General features: G+C 34.8%; 2 protein-coding genes across 6 annotated transcripts in view; both read right to left on the bottom strand.

The window, feature by feature from the left end:
• The window catches only part of LOC142341753 (uncharacterized), a 100,114-nt gene extending 89,029 nt beyond the window's left edge, over window positions 1-11,085 (bottom strand). For 2 of the 5 annotated variants that reach the window (XM_075392944.1, XM_075392953.1), the window contains exon 1: window positions 10,759-11,085. In XM_075392944.1, the coding sequence (XP_075249059.1) occupies window positions 10,759-10,797 (39 nt within the window). In that variant the 5' untranslated portion in view covers window positions 10,798-11,085. The remainder of the gene's footprint in view (window positions 1-10,758) is intronic. The other 3 variants (XM_075392973.1, XM_075392983.1, XM_075392964.1) reach the window with 2 other exon arrangements.
• Window positions 11,086-13,086: 2,001 nt separating this feature from the next.
• LOC142350816 (lysosomal thioesterase PPT2-B-like) lies at window positions 13,087-14,794 on the bottom strand. Its single transcript, XM_075402778.1, has 2 exons — window positions 14,146-14,794; window positions 13,087-13,683 (listed from the first exon to the last, which is right to left on the bottom strand). Exons 1-2 carry the CDS (start codon window positions 14,522-14,524, stop codon window positions 13,181-13,183), a joined length of 882 nt encoding a protein of 293 aa, XP_075258893.1. The 5' UTR covers window positions 14,525-14,794; the 3' UTR covers window positions 13,087-13,180.
• Window positions 14,795-15,159: the final 365 nt, after the last annotated feature.

Raw genomic sequence — 15,159 nt, 5'->3', positions numbered from 1 at the left:
CATTTTTGGATCTTTTAACCGTCTTTTTGTCAAAAATCAGTTTTTATGGCAACTTTTTTTTGATAATTTCTATACTCAACGCCTCTTTCCACCTTGATGTAATTTTGTTTTTTAAACTTGTACATATGCTAATCCGATTTTGGTAGTTTTTTTCCCGATTTTCGTCAGTTTTTCGTTTTTATTTTGGTTGTAATTGCTAGAAATAGTTTTTTTGTGCAACATGAGGGACTTCGATTTCGTTTCAATAAAAATTCAATCAATTTCTGGCGTTAAGTTTTGATAAAACAGTTAACACTTTTTCATAAATGCAGTCTTAACTTGAAAGTTCTTTGACCATTTTTTTGCAAAATGTTTCAATGTTTCGTATTTATGGATTCTGCTTTTTCCTTTTTTTGTTCTCTTCAGGAGGATAGATCTTCTTAAATTTTTAAAATGAATGACTTTTTGACTTTGAAAAGTAGTTTTTGACTGAATGGCACATATAGATAACCGTTTTTAGCCGGTTTTTCGTCTAAGTGGCCCAATTTTTTTGCTTTTATTTTGGGTTCTTGTAGAAATAAATTTTATTTGATACTATATTGAAATAACGTCAACCTCGGAAATTGATGCCACAGTGTTTTGCAGAGCCTGAAAATGTGTTTCAAATTGAAAATTGATGCATATTTCTCGATTTTTTAGTTAATTTTTGGCTTTTTTTCCATTAATTTCTTCATTTTTGGATCTTTTAATCTTTTTGTCAAAAATCGGTGAATATGGCAACTTCTGTTTGATAATTTATTTACTCAACGCCTCTTTCAACCTTGATGTAATTTTGTTTCATAAAATTGTACTTATGCTAAACCGATTTTGGTAGTTTTTTTCCAATTTTCGTCAGTTTTTGTTTGTATTTTGGTTGTAATTGCTCGAAATAGTTTTTTCTGCCACATGGGGACTTGATTTTCTTTGCAATAAAAATTCAATCATTTTTGGCGTTAGGTTTTTGAAAAACAGTTAAAACTTTTTCATAAATGCAGTCTTAAAAGTTTTTTGACCATTTTTTGCAAAATGTTTCAATTTTTCGTATATATGAAATCTGCTTTTTTCCTACTTTTTGTTCTCTTCAGAAGAAGAGATCTCTGTATCGGATGATTAGTTATCTTTTATATGTCTTGAATACTGAACAATGAAATTTATTCGTTTTTCTTGAATTTTTTATTGATTTTTAACTTTCAAAAATCAAGAATGTTTTTGTTACGGTGTTCCTTTCATGGTGCCCATATTCTACACATTCTAGTTAGCATCATTCTTTCTTTGTCCTGGTACATTTATTTTCGGTATATTGATTTTTTCAGTAGTTAAAAATGAATGATTTCGGCTTTTTCTTAGATTTTCGTCATTTCTTTGATTTGCATTTGATTTCATTCAACACAAGGCAGTACTGAGAGTTTGATAGCAAGCCTTTTGCACAATTTCCACTTAAGACTACTTAATGCAACATTCTGCCGGAATTCGTTATTTAAACAATTTTTTGTCTTTGAATATTGTTCTGCTGCTTATGTCTTTTCTATGATCAATTTAGTTTTTGAATTTGTATGAATTCATGTTGTCTAGCATATGCACAACAAGGGACAAATATGTGTTGTCTTTTGTCTTAATTGCAGTGATTAGAAGTGTAATTATAGGTGTTTTCTGATTCTTAAATTTGAGCTGCCTGTTTTGAAAAGAGTTAACTTAGTTTCTAAGATTATTATCTGCCGTTTGCTTTCGCGATCTTTTTCAAATTAGAATCATGAATTATTTGAGGGCAATTGATAACTTTGTCAGTTTTTTCAGTCTATCACTTTTTTGACCACTTCAATTATTTGGGTTTTTTAACTTTACCAAACGTTCTCAATGATGTAAAATTTTGCTGCATTTTGTTTCTCTTGGTGACTGTGGTTTAAGTTTCACCAATTTTTAGAGCAGACTTGGAGAGGAAGTGAATTAATGGATTAATACAAAAGGTAGTGGGTTCCACTGCAATTACGATTTGGTAAGTAAAGTGTTGACGCTTCGAGTCGCTTCTGGAATTCTTCCGGCTATGTTTTTTTGTTCAGTCAATTTTGGCCGATCGATATATTCATCGCAGAGAAATGTGAGTGGTATCATTGAAAAGCTGGTCCAGCGTAGAATTCAAAATTAAAAAGATTTTTTTTTGATTTTCGTTTTCTTCGAGGAGCTATCGAGGATTGAAGTTTTGTGTGAACACGGGATATTTGTTCACTTTTAGTGTGACTTTTCTTCAAATTAAGATATTTTCTATAAAAATATTATTTCAAATTTAAACTTCTTTCCAAAAAATGAATCAAAATTGTGTTCCTAATAGAATAAGGGCGTTAAAAAGACTAATTCTGGTCTCATAGGGAGGTTCAATATCAAAAAAAAGTTCGAATTCTATTTGAGAGCTCTTTTTTATAAAACTTTACTACTTTTTTTTGCTTTTTAAAGTCACCTAGAGATAAGTCACTTTTCACATCGATGTTCCGTTAAAAACAAACCTCCTTTACAGTCAAATGAAGCCCAGAGAACAAAACAAATCGTTTTCAAAGAATTGCTCATGTGTTTTTTGGCATCGACTCTGAGTTTTCTTAATTTTAAAACAAATTTTGAATTTCTTTTTGAATTTTTACTATTTTTTGAGACTTACGGCATGGACTCATTGACAAAACATATTCACGAGAACTGTCAGGCAGTCTCTGCGATGACAGCACCCCGTCCAACTGTAACCAAATTAGATCTGGCGAGATGTTTTATCTTCTAATTTTTAGTTATATGGCTTAAAAGACACAACGTTTGAAAAAATTTTAGAAAATTTTTGGATATTTCGTATTATTCGTTACTTTTGAAATCTTATCACATTATCCTAAAAATGACAGCTCCTATTGTCTTAAAAAAGCCTTCAGTGGATCACAGATAAAGTTTCCAGAGAAAAGCTTACGGTTCAAATGGCTTCGACCTTTTCTTGTCGCACTTTTTACTGAATTTTCGGTTTTTGTCTGTTTTTGTTGTTGTTGTTTTCATAAACATAAGACTTGTTGTGATGTCATATTGATCACCTATGCATGACAAACATCCCTATACTTCTTTTTTCGGGGCATATTGGAGGGTATTTTTTGACTTCCGTCGAAATCTTTTGAATTTAATGGCTGTTTATTGATAATTTAATGATAATTTTTCGAAAATTTTATTGAACATTAACCAATCTTAAAGTTTTCGTGAATTGATAGTCAGTCTCAGTTTTGACAGAACGCATTTATTTTCTACTGCAAATAAATCAATCTCGAAAGCGATTTTATCTTCTAACATTTGGTTTGATGAATTCAGTGACAAAAGAATTCGAATTTTTTTTTTAATTTAATATTTTCGTATTATTGGTTACTTTTGAACTCCTATCATATTATCCAAATTTTACACACATTATCTAAATAATATTCTTATCCCATTGGCTTAGAGAAGACATTCAGTGGATCACAGATAAAATTTTCAGAGAAAAGGTAATGGTTTAATTGGCTTCAAAATTTTCTTCTCGCACTTTTCTACTGAATTTTGGTTTTCGCCTGTTTTTGTTGTTGTTTTCATAGTCTTAAAACTTATTGCATGAAAGCATTTTTCCCACCATTGTGTTATTTCTGAGCTTAGTTATTGGCCTCCGTTGAAACTTTTTGAGTTTAAAGGCTCTTAAAAATTTAAAAATAGTTTTTCGAAATTAACCAATCATAAACTTTTTTTGTTGAACTGTTAGTCAGCCTTAGTATTTACAGGATATTTTTTTATTTCTAGTCCAGCCAAAATTAATCTGGTTAGCGGCTTTAATTTCTACCTTTAAGTTTTAAAACTTCAACGCCACTAGTTTTCATATATATTTTTTTAATTTTCGGGAATTTTGTTTGGATCCTTTTGAAATCTTATCACATTATCCTATTACTGATAGTTCCCATTGATTTAAGGAAGACGTTCAATGGATCATCGGTAAAGTTTTCAGCGAAAAGCATATGACTAAAATTTCTTCGACACTTTCTTCTGGCAGTTTTCTACAGAATTTTTAGTTTTTGCCTGTCTTTGTTGTTGTTTTCTTCGTCAATAACTTGTCGTAAGGTCTTATTGATAAAACATGAATCACAAACAAACTTGTTGTCCCATGGAGGCATAATTTTTTCGTATTGAGTGGATTCCGTTGAAAGCTTATGAATTTAATCGCGTTGATACTACGAGCTTTCTCAAAAATTTCGTGGCTCTAATGTATGTTTTCATATTTGATTTTTTGAAATTATATTGATGAAAAAAAAGAATCCCATTACTGTTAAAAAACTATTTGAACATAGAAAAGTTTTCAGCGAAAAATCATTTTTTAATGCCTTCGCACTTTTCTCGCTCAATTTTTTTCTTTAAATTGTTGTTTTTGCCTGTTTTTGTTCTTTAGGTAGCCGTAAAATATGAGAAGTCTCTTAAGCTTGTAATTGAGGGTTGAAATAATGAGGTTAGCTGAAGCAGTCAGTCTTAAAGTTTATGATATACATTTTCAAATATTTTTCAAACTTTTCACTTTTTGTTGTTTTTTTTTCGTCAAATTGTAACTTATTTTCATCAATGAGAGGTCAAATCCAATTTCTTGTGTTTCAAAAAAAATAACATATCTGCTGAAATTATTTTTCACCGATGCTTTGTTTTTTGGACAATATGCGTTTTTATAAACGTTTTTTGAGTGGTCATTTTTGCGTTTCTTTTTCTCTTCTTTCAGAAAAATCGCGTAGTAACAGAACCCAATGGTTTATAAATGTGGCCCAAATAAACTTATTTAATATCCCACTATAATTCCTGCAGCTGAGGTAGTAAAAATAAAAATTGAACTGAAAATACATGAAATTCAGATTACAGCTAATGATTTTAATGGCAGCAATAGTTTGTGTTTTCGCAAATCAATTGTAAGTTTTTAAATTTTTCTTTAGTTGGTTTCTAAGGCTTAGTCTACCCAAAAACAAGGCCTTTTGGCTTTGTAATAACTTTTTAAAAATTTATCAAGGATTATTTAGTATAAAGCTATTGGCTTTTCCGCATTGATCGTTCTCTTTGTTGACTTGTAACCTAGTCTCATTAAGAAAACTTTCCATCCGCTCTATAGATAGGAGAAAATAAATTTGAGTAGTTAGCGTTTTATCTGTCTGCATTTTGAAGTTGATACTATGTGCTTTTAAATTTAGATTTTCAATTTTTCCGTGAAATTTTTGTGTTTGCTAATTTTTTTGGTTGTGGTTTTTTTGTCTCGTATTCTCTTTAGTGTCAGATCTCATTGGATAGGTTGTGTAACGATTACTTTAAAATTTAATGGCGCCACAAAATTTTTGAGTTTTCTCAAAAATTTCGTGGCTCTAATGTATGTTTTCATATTTGATTTTTTAAAATTATTTTGATGAAAAAAAAAGAATCCCATTACTGTTAAAAGAATTTTGAACATAGAAAAGTTTTCAGCAAAAAATTATTTTTTAATGCCTTCGCACTTTCTCGCTCATTTTTTTTCTTTAAATTGTTGTTTTTGCTTGTTTTTGTTCTTTAGGTAGCCGTAAAAATGAGAAGTCTCTTAAACTAGTAATTGAGGATTGAAATAATGATGTTACCCGAAGCAGTCAGTCTTAAAGTTGTTACTATTTATTTTTGCTATTTCTTCATTTGGTTGACAATTTGGTCAGAAATGTAGATGATCTCGGGTCGGAACATCATGTGCCAACGCACATTAACGAGCCGCCTTTTTGACAGTTTAGAAATCAAAACTCCTTTTTTTAAGCAAACTGAAAATTAGCAACGGACAAACTGTGAGTGTCTGACAATCTTTAAAAGTAAATTTATTTACTTTTTTTAATTAGTTTTAATTACTGATAGGCGAACAAGCTGATTGGGTTCAGTAAATAATAAATTTAAAACGGCTTTACTGCGACCTCTAACAAGCCCTCAAAACTTTGCTTAAGATTGAACAATATGGCCAGCAATAAATGAATATTTGTGAGACCCAGGCGCATAATGCTACCATATGTCTGTTTATTACACAGAGTGGAGTCAGGAAAAAGTCGTCAATGAACTGTTATCTTTAAACGAACTACATCATGGCAGTTGTTGTAATGCCTATGAAACAATTAAAGCGAATCAGCAACCTATATGAACGCTATGACGATTTGTAAGAAATTCCGCCCTGTATTGATTAGTCTCGTGCTACAATCTGCGGGTAGCTCGTTGCAACGGAGAACGTGGCGGAAAAAACTAACATCTTTTTTAATAGAGGTAAATAAAGACTTTACAGTATCTCGATTTTGGTCAAATCTGAAAATTATATTAAGTGGGCACTGAAAATTTGTCAATCTCTGCCACCGATTTTGCGAAACTGATCTCTCTTTACTAAGTGGGATTCACCAATGCCTTAAGATAATCCTAAACCTCTTTTTTACGATAATTTTTTTAAATCGCAGTATTATTACCGGGAATGTATTTATTAATACTTATGAGGGAAAAAGGAATATTTTTGTTAAACGCTACACTGCTCCATTTGAATTTTCACTAACACAACGAATTGTAGCGGCGAGTATGCAGGTCAAGAGCTCAAGCCTGATTAAGCATTGAACTCAAATTACATGAAATTCAGATTATAGCAAATCATTTTAATGGCAGCAATAGTTTGTGTTTTCGCAAATCATTTGTAATTTTTTTTAAATTATTCTTTAGTTGGTTTCTAAGGCTTAGTCTACCCAAAAACAAGGCCTTTTGGTTTTGTAATAACTTTTTAGTAATTTATCAAGGAATATTTAGTTTAAAGCTAATGGTTTTTAAGACTTTAAAAATTTCTTGGTTTAAAAAATGTTGATTATTTTTTGAATTTCGCCGCATTGATCGTTCTCTTTGTTGACTTGTAACGTAGTCTCATTAAGAAAACTTTCCATCCGCTCTATAGATAGGAGAAAGTAAATTTGAGTAGTTAGCGTTTTATCTGACTGCATTTTGACATTGTTACTATGTGCTTTTAAATTTAGATTTTCAGTTTTTGCCGTGAAATTTTTGTTTGCTATTTTTTTGGTTGTTTTTTTGTCTCGTATTCTCTTTAATGTTAGATCTCATTGGATAGGTTGTGTAACGATTACTTTAAAATTTAATGGCGCCACAAAATTTTTGAGTTTTCTCAAAAATTTCGTGGCTCTAATGTATGTTTTCATATTTGATTTTTTGAAATTATTTTGATGAAAAAAAAGAATCCCATTACTGTTAAAAGACTTTTGAACATAGAAAAGTTTTCAGCAAAAAATTATTTTTTAATGCCTTCGCACTTTCTCGCTCATTTTTTTTCTTTAAATTGTTGTTTTTGCTTGTTTTTGTTCTTTAGGTAGCCGTAAAAATGAGAAGTCTCTTAAACTGGTAATTGAGGATTGAAATAATGATGTTACCCGAAGCAGTCAGTCTTAAAGTTGTTACTATTTATTTTTGCTATTTCTTCATTTGGTTGACAATTTGGTCAAAAATGTAGATGAGCTCGGGTCGGAACATCATGTGCCAACGCACATTATCGAGCCGCCTTGTTGAGAATTTACAAATCAAAAGCCCTTTTTTTAGGCAAACTGAGAATTACCAACAGACAGACTGTGAGTGTCTGACGATCTTTAAAAGTAAATTTAATTACTTTTAATTAATTTATTTTAATTACTGATAGGCAAACAAGGTGTTTGGGTTTAGTAAATAGCTAATTTAAAACGGTTTTGCTGCGACCTCTTCCAAGTCCCCGAAACTTCACTTAAGATTGAACAATATGGCAATAAATGAATGTTGGTGGGACCCAGGCGCATAATGCTACCATATGTCTTTTTATTACACAGACTGGAATCTCAATGAACTGTTATCGTTAAAAGAACTACATCATGGCAGTCGCTGTAATTCTTATGAAACAATTAAAGCGAATCAGCAACCTATATGAACGCTATGACGATTTGTAAGAAATTCCGCCCTGTATTGATTAGTCCCGTGCTACAATCTGTGGGTAGCTTGTCGCAACGGAGAACGTGGCGGTAGTTATTAACATCTTTTCTAACAGAGGTAAATACAGACTTTACAGTATCTCGATTTTGTTCAATTCTGACAATTATATTAAGTGGTGACTGAAAATTTGTCAACCCCTCCCACCGATTCTGCGAAACCGATCTCTCGGTACAAAATGGGATTCACTAACGTCTTAAAGTAACCCTAAACATCTTTTATACGATAATTTTATTATCGCAGTACCATTACCGGGAATGTAATTATTAACACTTATGAGGGAAAAAAGAATAATTTTGTAAAACACGACACTGCTCCATTTGAATTTTCCCGAACACAATGAATTGTAGCAGCGAGTATGCAGGCCAAGAGTTCAAGCCTGATTAAGCAAGACACGATCTGTACCTCTCAATTCGTATACCTATATAAAACCCCAGAGATATATTTCGCTTGGTTAATTAACTATTTTGCTCAAGCGACTCGGCCATTTTGACGGGCAATTACTAAATACGTGATGACATTTTAAACATCAAAGTATTGCAGCGTTGGCATTACAAATTGTAAGCAAACCAGCTAAAAGCCTTTTAGAAGCCGGAATTTTTTGTGCCATAATAAAGGTTGGCTTTGTTTGCGTAAACAAATGGTTTCCTCGACTCAGTATGGAAAAGTTTCAACTATAAGCGCAGCGCAGATCATTATAACCGAGAGCAATTCAGTAACTGATTGTTTGGCATAGTTTGCCGATTTAGAAGAGGAAGAGACTCGGCTGATCGTTTTCAGATTTGCTGCATTATTTTGCCGTACTGATTGAGGTTGAGGTTCTGATTAATCTCTGTAGTTGAAGTAAAATTATTAAACACAATTCGTCGGGTTGATCGAGTGGGAAGATTGTAACTATTATTGGCGTTCCACTGCGGTTCATCATTCAGTTATGAGTCGCGGTATAACTCCAGCTCTGTTGATTGCGTTCAATTACTATCGGCAAATTCATTACTTAGAAACCTGATTTGAGATTAACGCAGTCAGTTAGTTAGTTATTGGTTGTGCTTTTGCTAGACTTATTTGAAGTTGTCGTTATTTTGTTGATCTTTATAGTGCATGTTATTTGATCCTTGTTGCTTTACTGAAATTAATTATTAGACTTTAATTTAAGTGTTTTACCATCAACACTTGTTTTGCCATTAGCCAAGAGCGGATAATGGGATTTTGGGTTTCTCTCATTATAGCGCCCCAGCTTAGTGGTCAAATAAATTATAGCCCCCCTCAATCATGGTAAATATACTATATTGAGGGACTATAATTTCTTTGGGGGGGGGCTATAATGAAAAAAATTTGGAAACTATATTTTTAATGCGAAGAACCAACACAAAACCACAGTGTAAACTATGCCCCACCTACACATTATGGATTGTTTCGTAGCATCTTACTATGTAAAAAATTAGGATCTTTTCCCATTATAGCCCCCAACTTAATGGTCAGATAGCCTACAGCCCCCCAATTATAAACATACCATAATGTGGGGCTATATTTTCAAAGAGGCTGTAATGGGAAAGACCCAAAAGACCACCGGCGCCTGGAGTGCGTAAAAAGTATATTCCCACTAAGCTGAGGGGTGAAACACAATAGATCACAAGAAAGAACAAAAAAACACCAAATTAAGAAAAAAACGATAATTCAATCCCCATTCCAACGGACTCCTCGTCGACTTAGTGGCATAGAACGTAGATAACTCACTACTCCATCACCAATTACCGTAAATATGCAATAATGGTAGCAATAATTTGTGGGTCGGGTATTACCAGAGCTACGGGAAGGGTCAAAAGTTTTTTTTCATTTAGAAGAACTTAGATATGTTGGAGAAAAAACTGTACTAGGGGTTTTGACCGATAGGTGGTCATTGACAAAAGCACGGAAAGCAAAAAAAAAACGAAAAAGAAAATTAAAATGGAGCATGAAATCGCATCTGCTTTTTATTGATAGATACAACCATGATGCTCATCGGGAAAAGCGTTCCCGTGCGTGAGTTTCTCGCTCTTTTTAGGCTGGTTTTTGATAGTTCACTAGAGGGTAGTTTCAGGCTGAACAATAAAAGTTTTAAAACTTCCAGAAAACAAAATGCTCGAGATATTACCGCTTAAATGTTTGTCTAGAACAAAACGGGATCGCACTAGTTGAAATTCGGGGTCAACCCCTATTACCCCCGTACCACTAAATTCTAGCCACCCATTGTGGTGTTTTTGATCTGTTCCGTTTGTGCCCCCCCCCCCAGCAGATACGTTATATCAGGGTTTGGATCCTTTCCGTTTGTGCCCCCCTAGTAGGTTACGCACACCCCAGTTACAGAGCACGTACAATTACATAGTATGATCGCTTACGTTTGTGCCCCCATCCTCGGGGGGGGGGGGGGTGTAAATACATCCACTAAGCTGAGGGGCACAAACGGAAAAGATCCCCGATTGTAAATGCCAATTATTTCTGAATATTTATATCCAAAAAGGGCGGGTCTTTCCCATTATAGCCCCCCTCCCAGCTTAGTGGTCAGATAACCTATAGCCCCCCCCCCCCCAAACATGGTAATTATACCATAATGGGGGGCTATATTTTCATGGGGGGAGGCTATAATGGGAAAGACCCAAAAAGGGTAATTGAGGGTGGAGGAGCGTGGGGGGGGGGGGGGGGGAGTTGTTTAGTTGTGTAATCGAGGACTAAATTCTCGTTTTCAATTGATGCACTCACAACGTTGGGTGCATCGTCGTTTGACTGACTAGCAGACATTGCTTCAAGAGTTCAAAGCTGGCCTTTATGTTTGTGCAGTTCAGAAACTCCCAGCAGATTGCAGTTCAGTCAGTTGCATTGCCGTAATTCAGGAAATCAGGAAAAGTTGAAGCAAAATTTCCGTTGTTCAAAGCGTTTGATCCAACATAAGATAGAACATGGTGGTCTGTCTGTCAAAGTAACAATAAATAAAATAACAATACGCTTTGTCAGCTGACTTCTAAATACGCTCGTCTTGTTATTCCACGTTTTCTGTGCTCAATTGTAGTTGGCAGAAATTGCACGTGCGTGTCTGATAGAGTGGTTACGAAAATAAAGTTATCTGTATCAATAGGCTCTCATCAAAAGTGTTAATCGATATTTTTTCGGATTTTTTCTGTTTGTGCCCCCCCCCCCCCCCCCCAGTACACTCTGCACCCATCAGTTGCCGAGCTTGAGCCATTTCATAGTAAATCATTAAAGATATGACATCTGCGTGAGGGAGGGTGCAAATAATATTCATCCACTTAAGCTGGGGAGGGGGAAGGGGCGGAGCACAAACGGATAAATATCCAATTTATAAAATTAAATTGCTTAAAACAGGTCTATGTCTGCTGAGCGCACGAAAATCTGGAGAACGCACAAATTCCTGAATATGAACGCAAGAAAGTCGGTTCTTTCCTATTATGCCCCCCCCCCCCCAGCCTAGTGGTCAGACAACCTATACACCCCCCCCCCCACCAATCATGTTAAATATACCATGATGGGGAGCTATAACTTCATGGGGGCTATAATGGGAAAGACCCAGAAAGAAAATCTGGAGATTTCACAAAGCTCTGGACTTGAGCACTTTCTGTCTGGAAAGTTTTTGACATACACGATCTCTTACATTTATAGGACCAAGTGGCAGAAGGGGCTATAATGGGGATGCCCCAATTTTTTGGATGACTATCAATCCGTATCACGAGAAGAAACGACGTGTATATTCTGTCCCCCCCCCGAGCTAAGTTAGTAGGTAAATTTTACATCTTCTGGGCACACGCGCTTTTCACATAATGTACTATATAACAACAAAATCTCGGTGCAGTCTCCCCCCGCAGCACAGTGAGCATATAACCTATAACCCCTGGCAATAAAAACGCCATAATAGGAGGCGGACTATAATTTGAATGATAGGGGCTATATTAGGTAAAACCAATTTTGTCTTTTAAATCTTTTGATTAACTGCTTAAGGGTTGAAGGCCTACCTTTATAGAAAAATATTCTTCTGAGCAAAAACTTGAAATAGGACGGCTGTTGGAGTTGAGCTTACTAAAAAGCACAAAAATTCAAGGACAAATTGAGTAGTAAAGTAAGTATACCATGACGAGCAAAATTTAATGCTACGTTCTATCAAAGACCTATCTAATTGTTCACGTTCGTCAAATTATTTAGTGAATATTATTAGTACGTGAATATCATACATGAAGCAAAATACAAACGGAAACTCAAACTCGAACTATTTCAATGTCACCAAATCAGTATTGCCACGTATTCACAAATTACGGAATCATTGACGTTCGAAGAATCAAGCTCAAGATGGATTAACAGATACCGAATTTGGCATGCTAGTTTCATTATATTTTGTGATAGTTATATCAATTCGGAGAGCGTGCGTGGGGCACCATACGAGGTATCCCGAACTACAATCTCAGTGAACTCAGAGAACTTTGTCGGCATGGTTATCTCTATCCAATCAAAAATTTAGCTCTGACACGTAAAGAAACTTGACTAGGAGTAGAAATGATTCCAAGATTATTGAAATTGAGTTGAATATTTCTCTTAAACAAAAGATTTTCGTTCCAGACAAATAACCCCATCCACTAATTTCAATAAAATGCAGCAAGCGCGGAACTGTTTCTACAAAAACGACTTTGGGGTTACTTTTGCTACATTTGAACTCTGCATAAAAATTAGTTTAAAATGATTTAAAACGTCTCCTAAGAACATATTTGGAAGTGTAAATTGGAATAAAAGGAAATTTTCTAGGGATAAAAGGAAACTGGGATGCATAGTATTAGAGCAACTCTCTGCTCGTTATGTTGATTCTATGTCAACACCATTATAGTGGGAGTAAAGTTTGGGACCTTTGTGTGTTGCGACCCCACAATCTCTTAATTGATTGCAATCCTGTGCTCTCCACTGAGCCAACTGGTCCACATTGCGAGAGTCTTACTATGCTCTCTTATATTGAGCTATCATTTCAAGCTCCATCTTATGATCACAACTTAATTACTAGAGTGTATACTCTAACACATAGCGATGGAATACTAAGATCCGTAAACTTTCAATTGCAATTTGATTCATTTCAATATTAAAGGTCAGAAGATAAAAATGACATCAGAGGTTTAACATACGGCAAAAACTAAAGAAGACTGTCTTTTATGCATTTTTCATAGACTTCTTCATTCACAGCGAACTTTAAGTGGTGAACTCCAAGGACTGTACATTTGGAAATGCGACCTTCGTCAGATAACGTCTTCAGTCCGAACCAGTTCTCTTTGAAATATTCCTGATGTTTCATTAGGACTACGTCTAAATCTTTGTCGTAAAAACCAAACTGGCTCGATTGCCACGGGCTAACAACGTTATCGTCTGGTCCACCAATCAACTTTAACCCTCGAAGTTGTTCAAAGTTCTCCTTGTACTGCTCAGATGAGTCATGTTTAACTTGATTGTCCAGTTCTGGAAGGAAATGGTCTGTAAGTTTGTAGAGTATCTGGTGTTTGGGATCCTTCCAGTAGTTGCAAACTGAAATGAGTTGACCCAGGGGGTTGTAGCACACTTCCCAAATTTTTTCGAAAGGAATGTTAGGAAACCAAGTTGGTTGGAGTACATGGTCTTCGTCCTCGCCGTATTCACCAGCAACTGGAATTAACGAAACAGATCGTCATAAAAAAGTATAAAACAGTTAAAGGCTTTAGATAGACAGATACTAAGAAGGGTTAAAAACTTTATCTACTCAATACTAGTATTTAAAAAAAACGGATACTATAAGATTGTCTCTATAATAGCGTCTTAAACCAAAATAGCAATCTTATTCCTCTTCAGCCGTCCTCCTCCCGCACTAATTGTCACAAGTATATGTGAATAAAAATGCATGTTTTTGATCCGATTACAGTTTAGACTATAAAGAGCCCCGATTATCATTTGTTCATTAATTATCAAAAAGAGCCCCGATTAATCAAAAATGTTCTACGGCTAAAGCTTACACATATGGAAAAAGGCTAATGGAATCTGTGACAAGGTGCAGATATCAATTAGAGAAAAACGGAAATTAATTTTCCCAATAGCTCCTATACTCCTGACAACAATGGCATTAAATCTTACGTGGGGATGCTAGAGCAATGAACGTGTGGATATGAGGGTTCCCATACATCTCGATGATTGCTCTTGAGACCACACCTCCCTGTGAGTACCCTAGCAGGGTAATATCTCCGTATTCGTCTGTTATGTTCTGAACCATTTCACCAAATACCTCGACTTGCTTGTCCAGGGATTCAAAACTTTCGAGGTTGTTGAACGCGTCCAGAGAAAATGTCTCCATATCTGGGTAGTCTTTGTGTACTCGTTCAGCTAGGGTATCAAACTTTTCATAGCTGCTAGTCAGAGCATGTATCATAACCAGTGGCCGCAAAGGTGTTTCATCAGCTGAACAAACTTTCAAAAGAAGAAGAAGACAGATCCGAACTTTAAATCCAAGCATCATGTCAGGTTCAAATTAAGTAAAACTGCAATAAAAATATTAAATGTTGTTTCAACAGGACCGCTGAATGGGTCTTAAATGGGTTGAAAATGGAGCGAACTGAGACGTGCTGTAATGTGGAAAACAAGTGAACAAAATGACTGGCTGCAACAGAAACTATAGACCTCACAAAAAATCCGACCTTGATTTCTAAACTTCTGAATATATCAAATTTTTCTCCGGAAATATTCAAACAGAGAACTGGTTTGGATGCAATTATGTCATAATTGGCAACAAACAAAGTTTTGCTGCTCAAATAAGAGCAATTTTCTAAATACCGGTATCAAAGTTCACTGTAATGAAACAACTGGATCACAAAAAGAATGTCGAATAGTATAATGTCTTTTAGGACTGATTTTTAGCTTCCAATTTTAGCTTAAAAATGAAATGAGTTAAACTTGGAGTGTACCTTAAATATGGGATTGGACGAAGTCAGGGCGCATGTCTTCTTCCTGTATCGTAATTTTTCTTTTGTCTTTTCGCGCCTTCCGCAACGAATACACATTTTCTACAACAGATTAGAACAACAAACAGAAGTGCAGAATTACAGCCCACAAAAGTACGCTTTAGAGAAAAAACTGCTATATACTTAGAAAATT

Source organism: Convolutriloba macropyga, chromosome 1 (assembly GCF_964194025.1).
Source record: "Convolutriloba macropyga chromosome 1, txConMacr16.3, whole genome shotgun sequence".
In the NCBI taxonomy this organism is placed as follows: domain Eukaryota; kingdom Metazoa; phylum Xenacoelomorpha; order Acoela; family Convolutidae; genus Convolutriloba; species Convolutriloba macropyga.
This window is presented reverse-complemented; position numbering and strand designations above follow the sequence as displayed.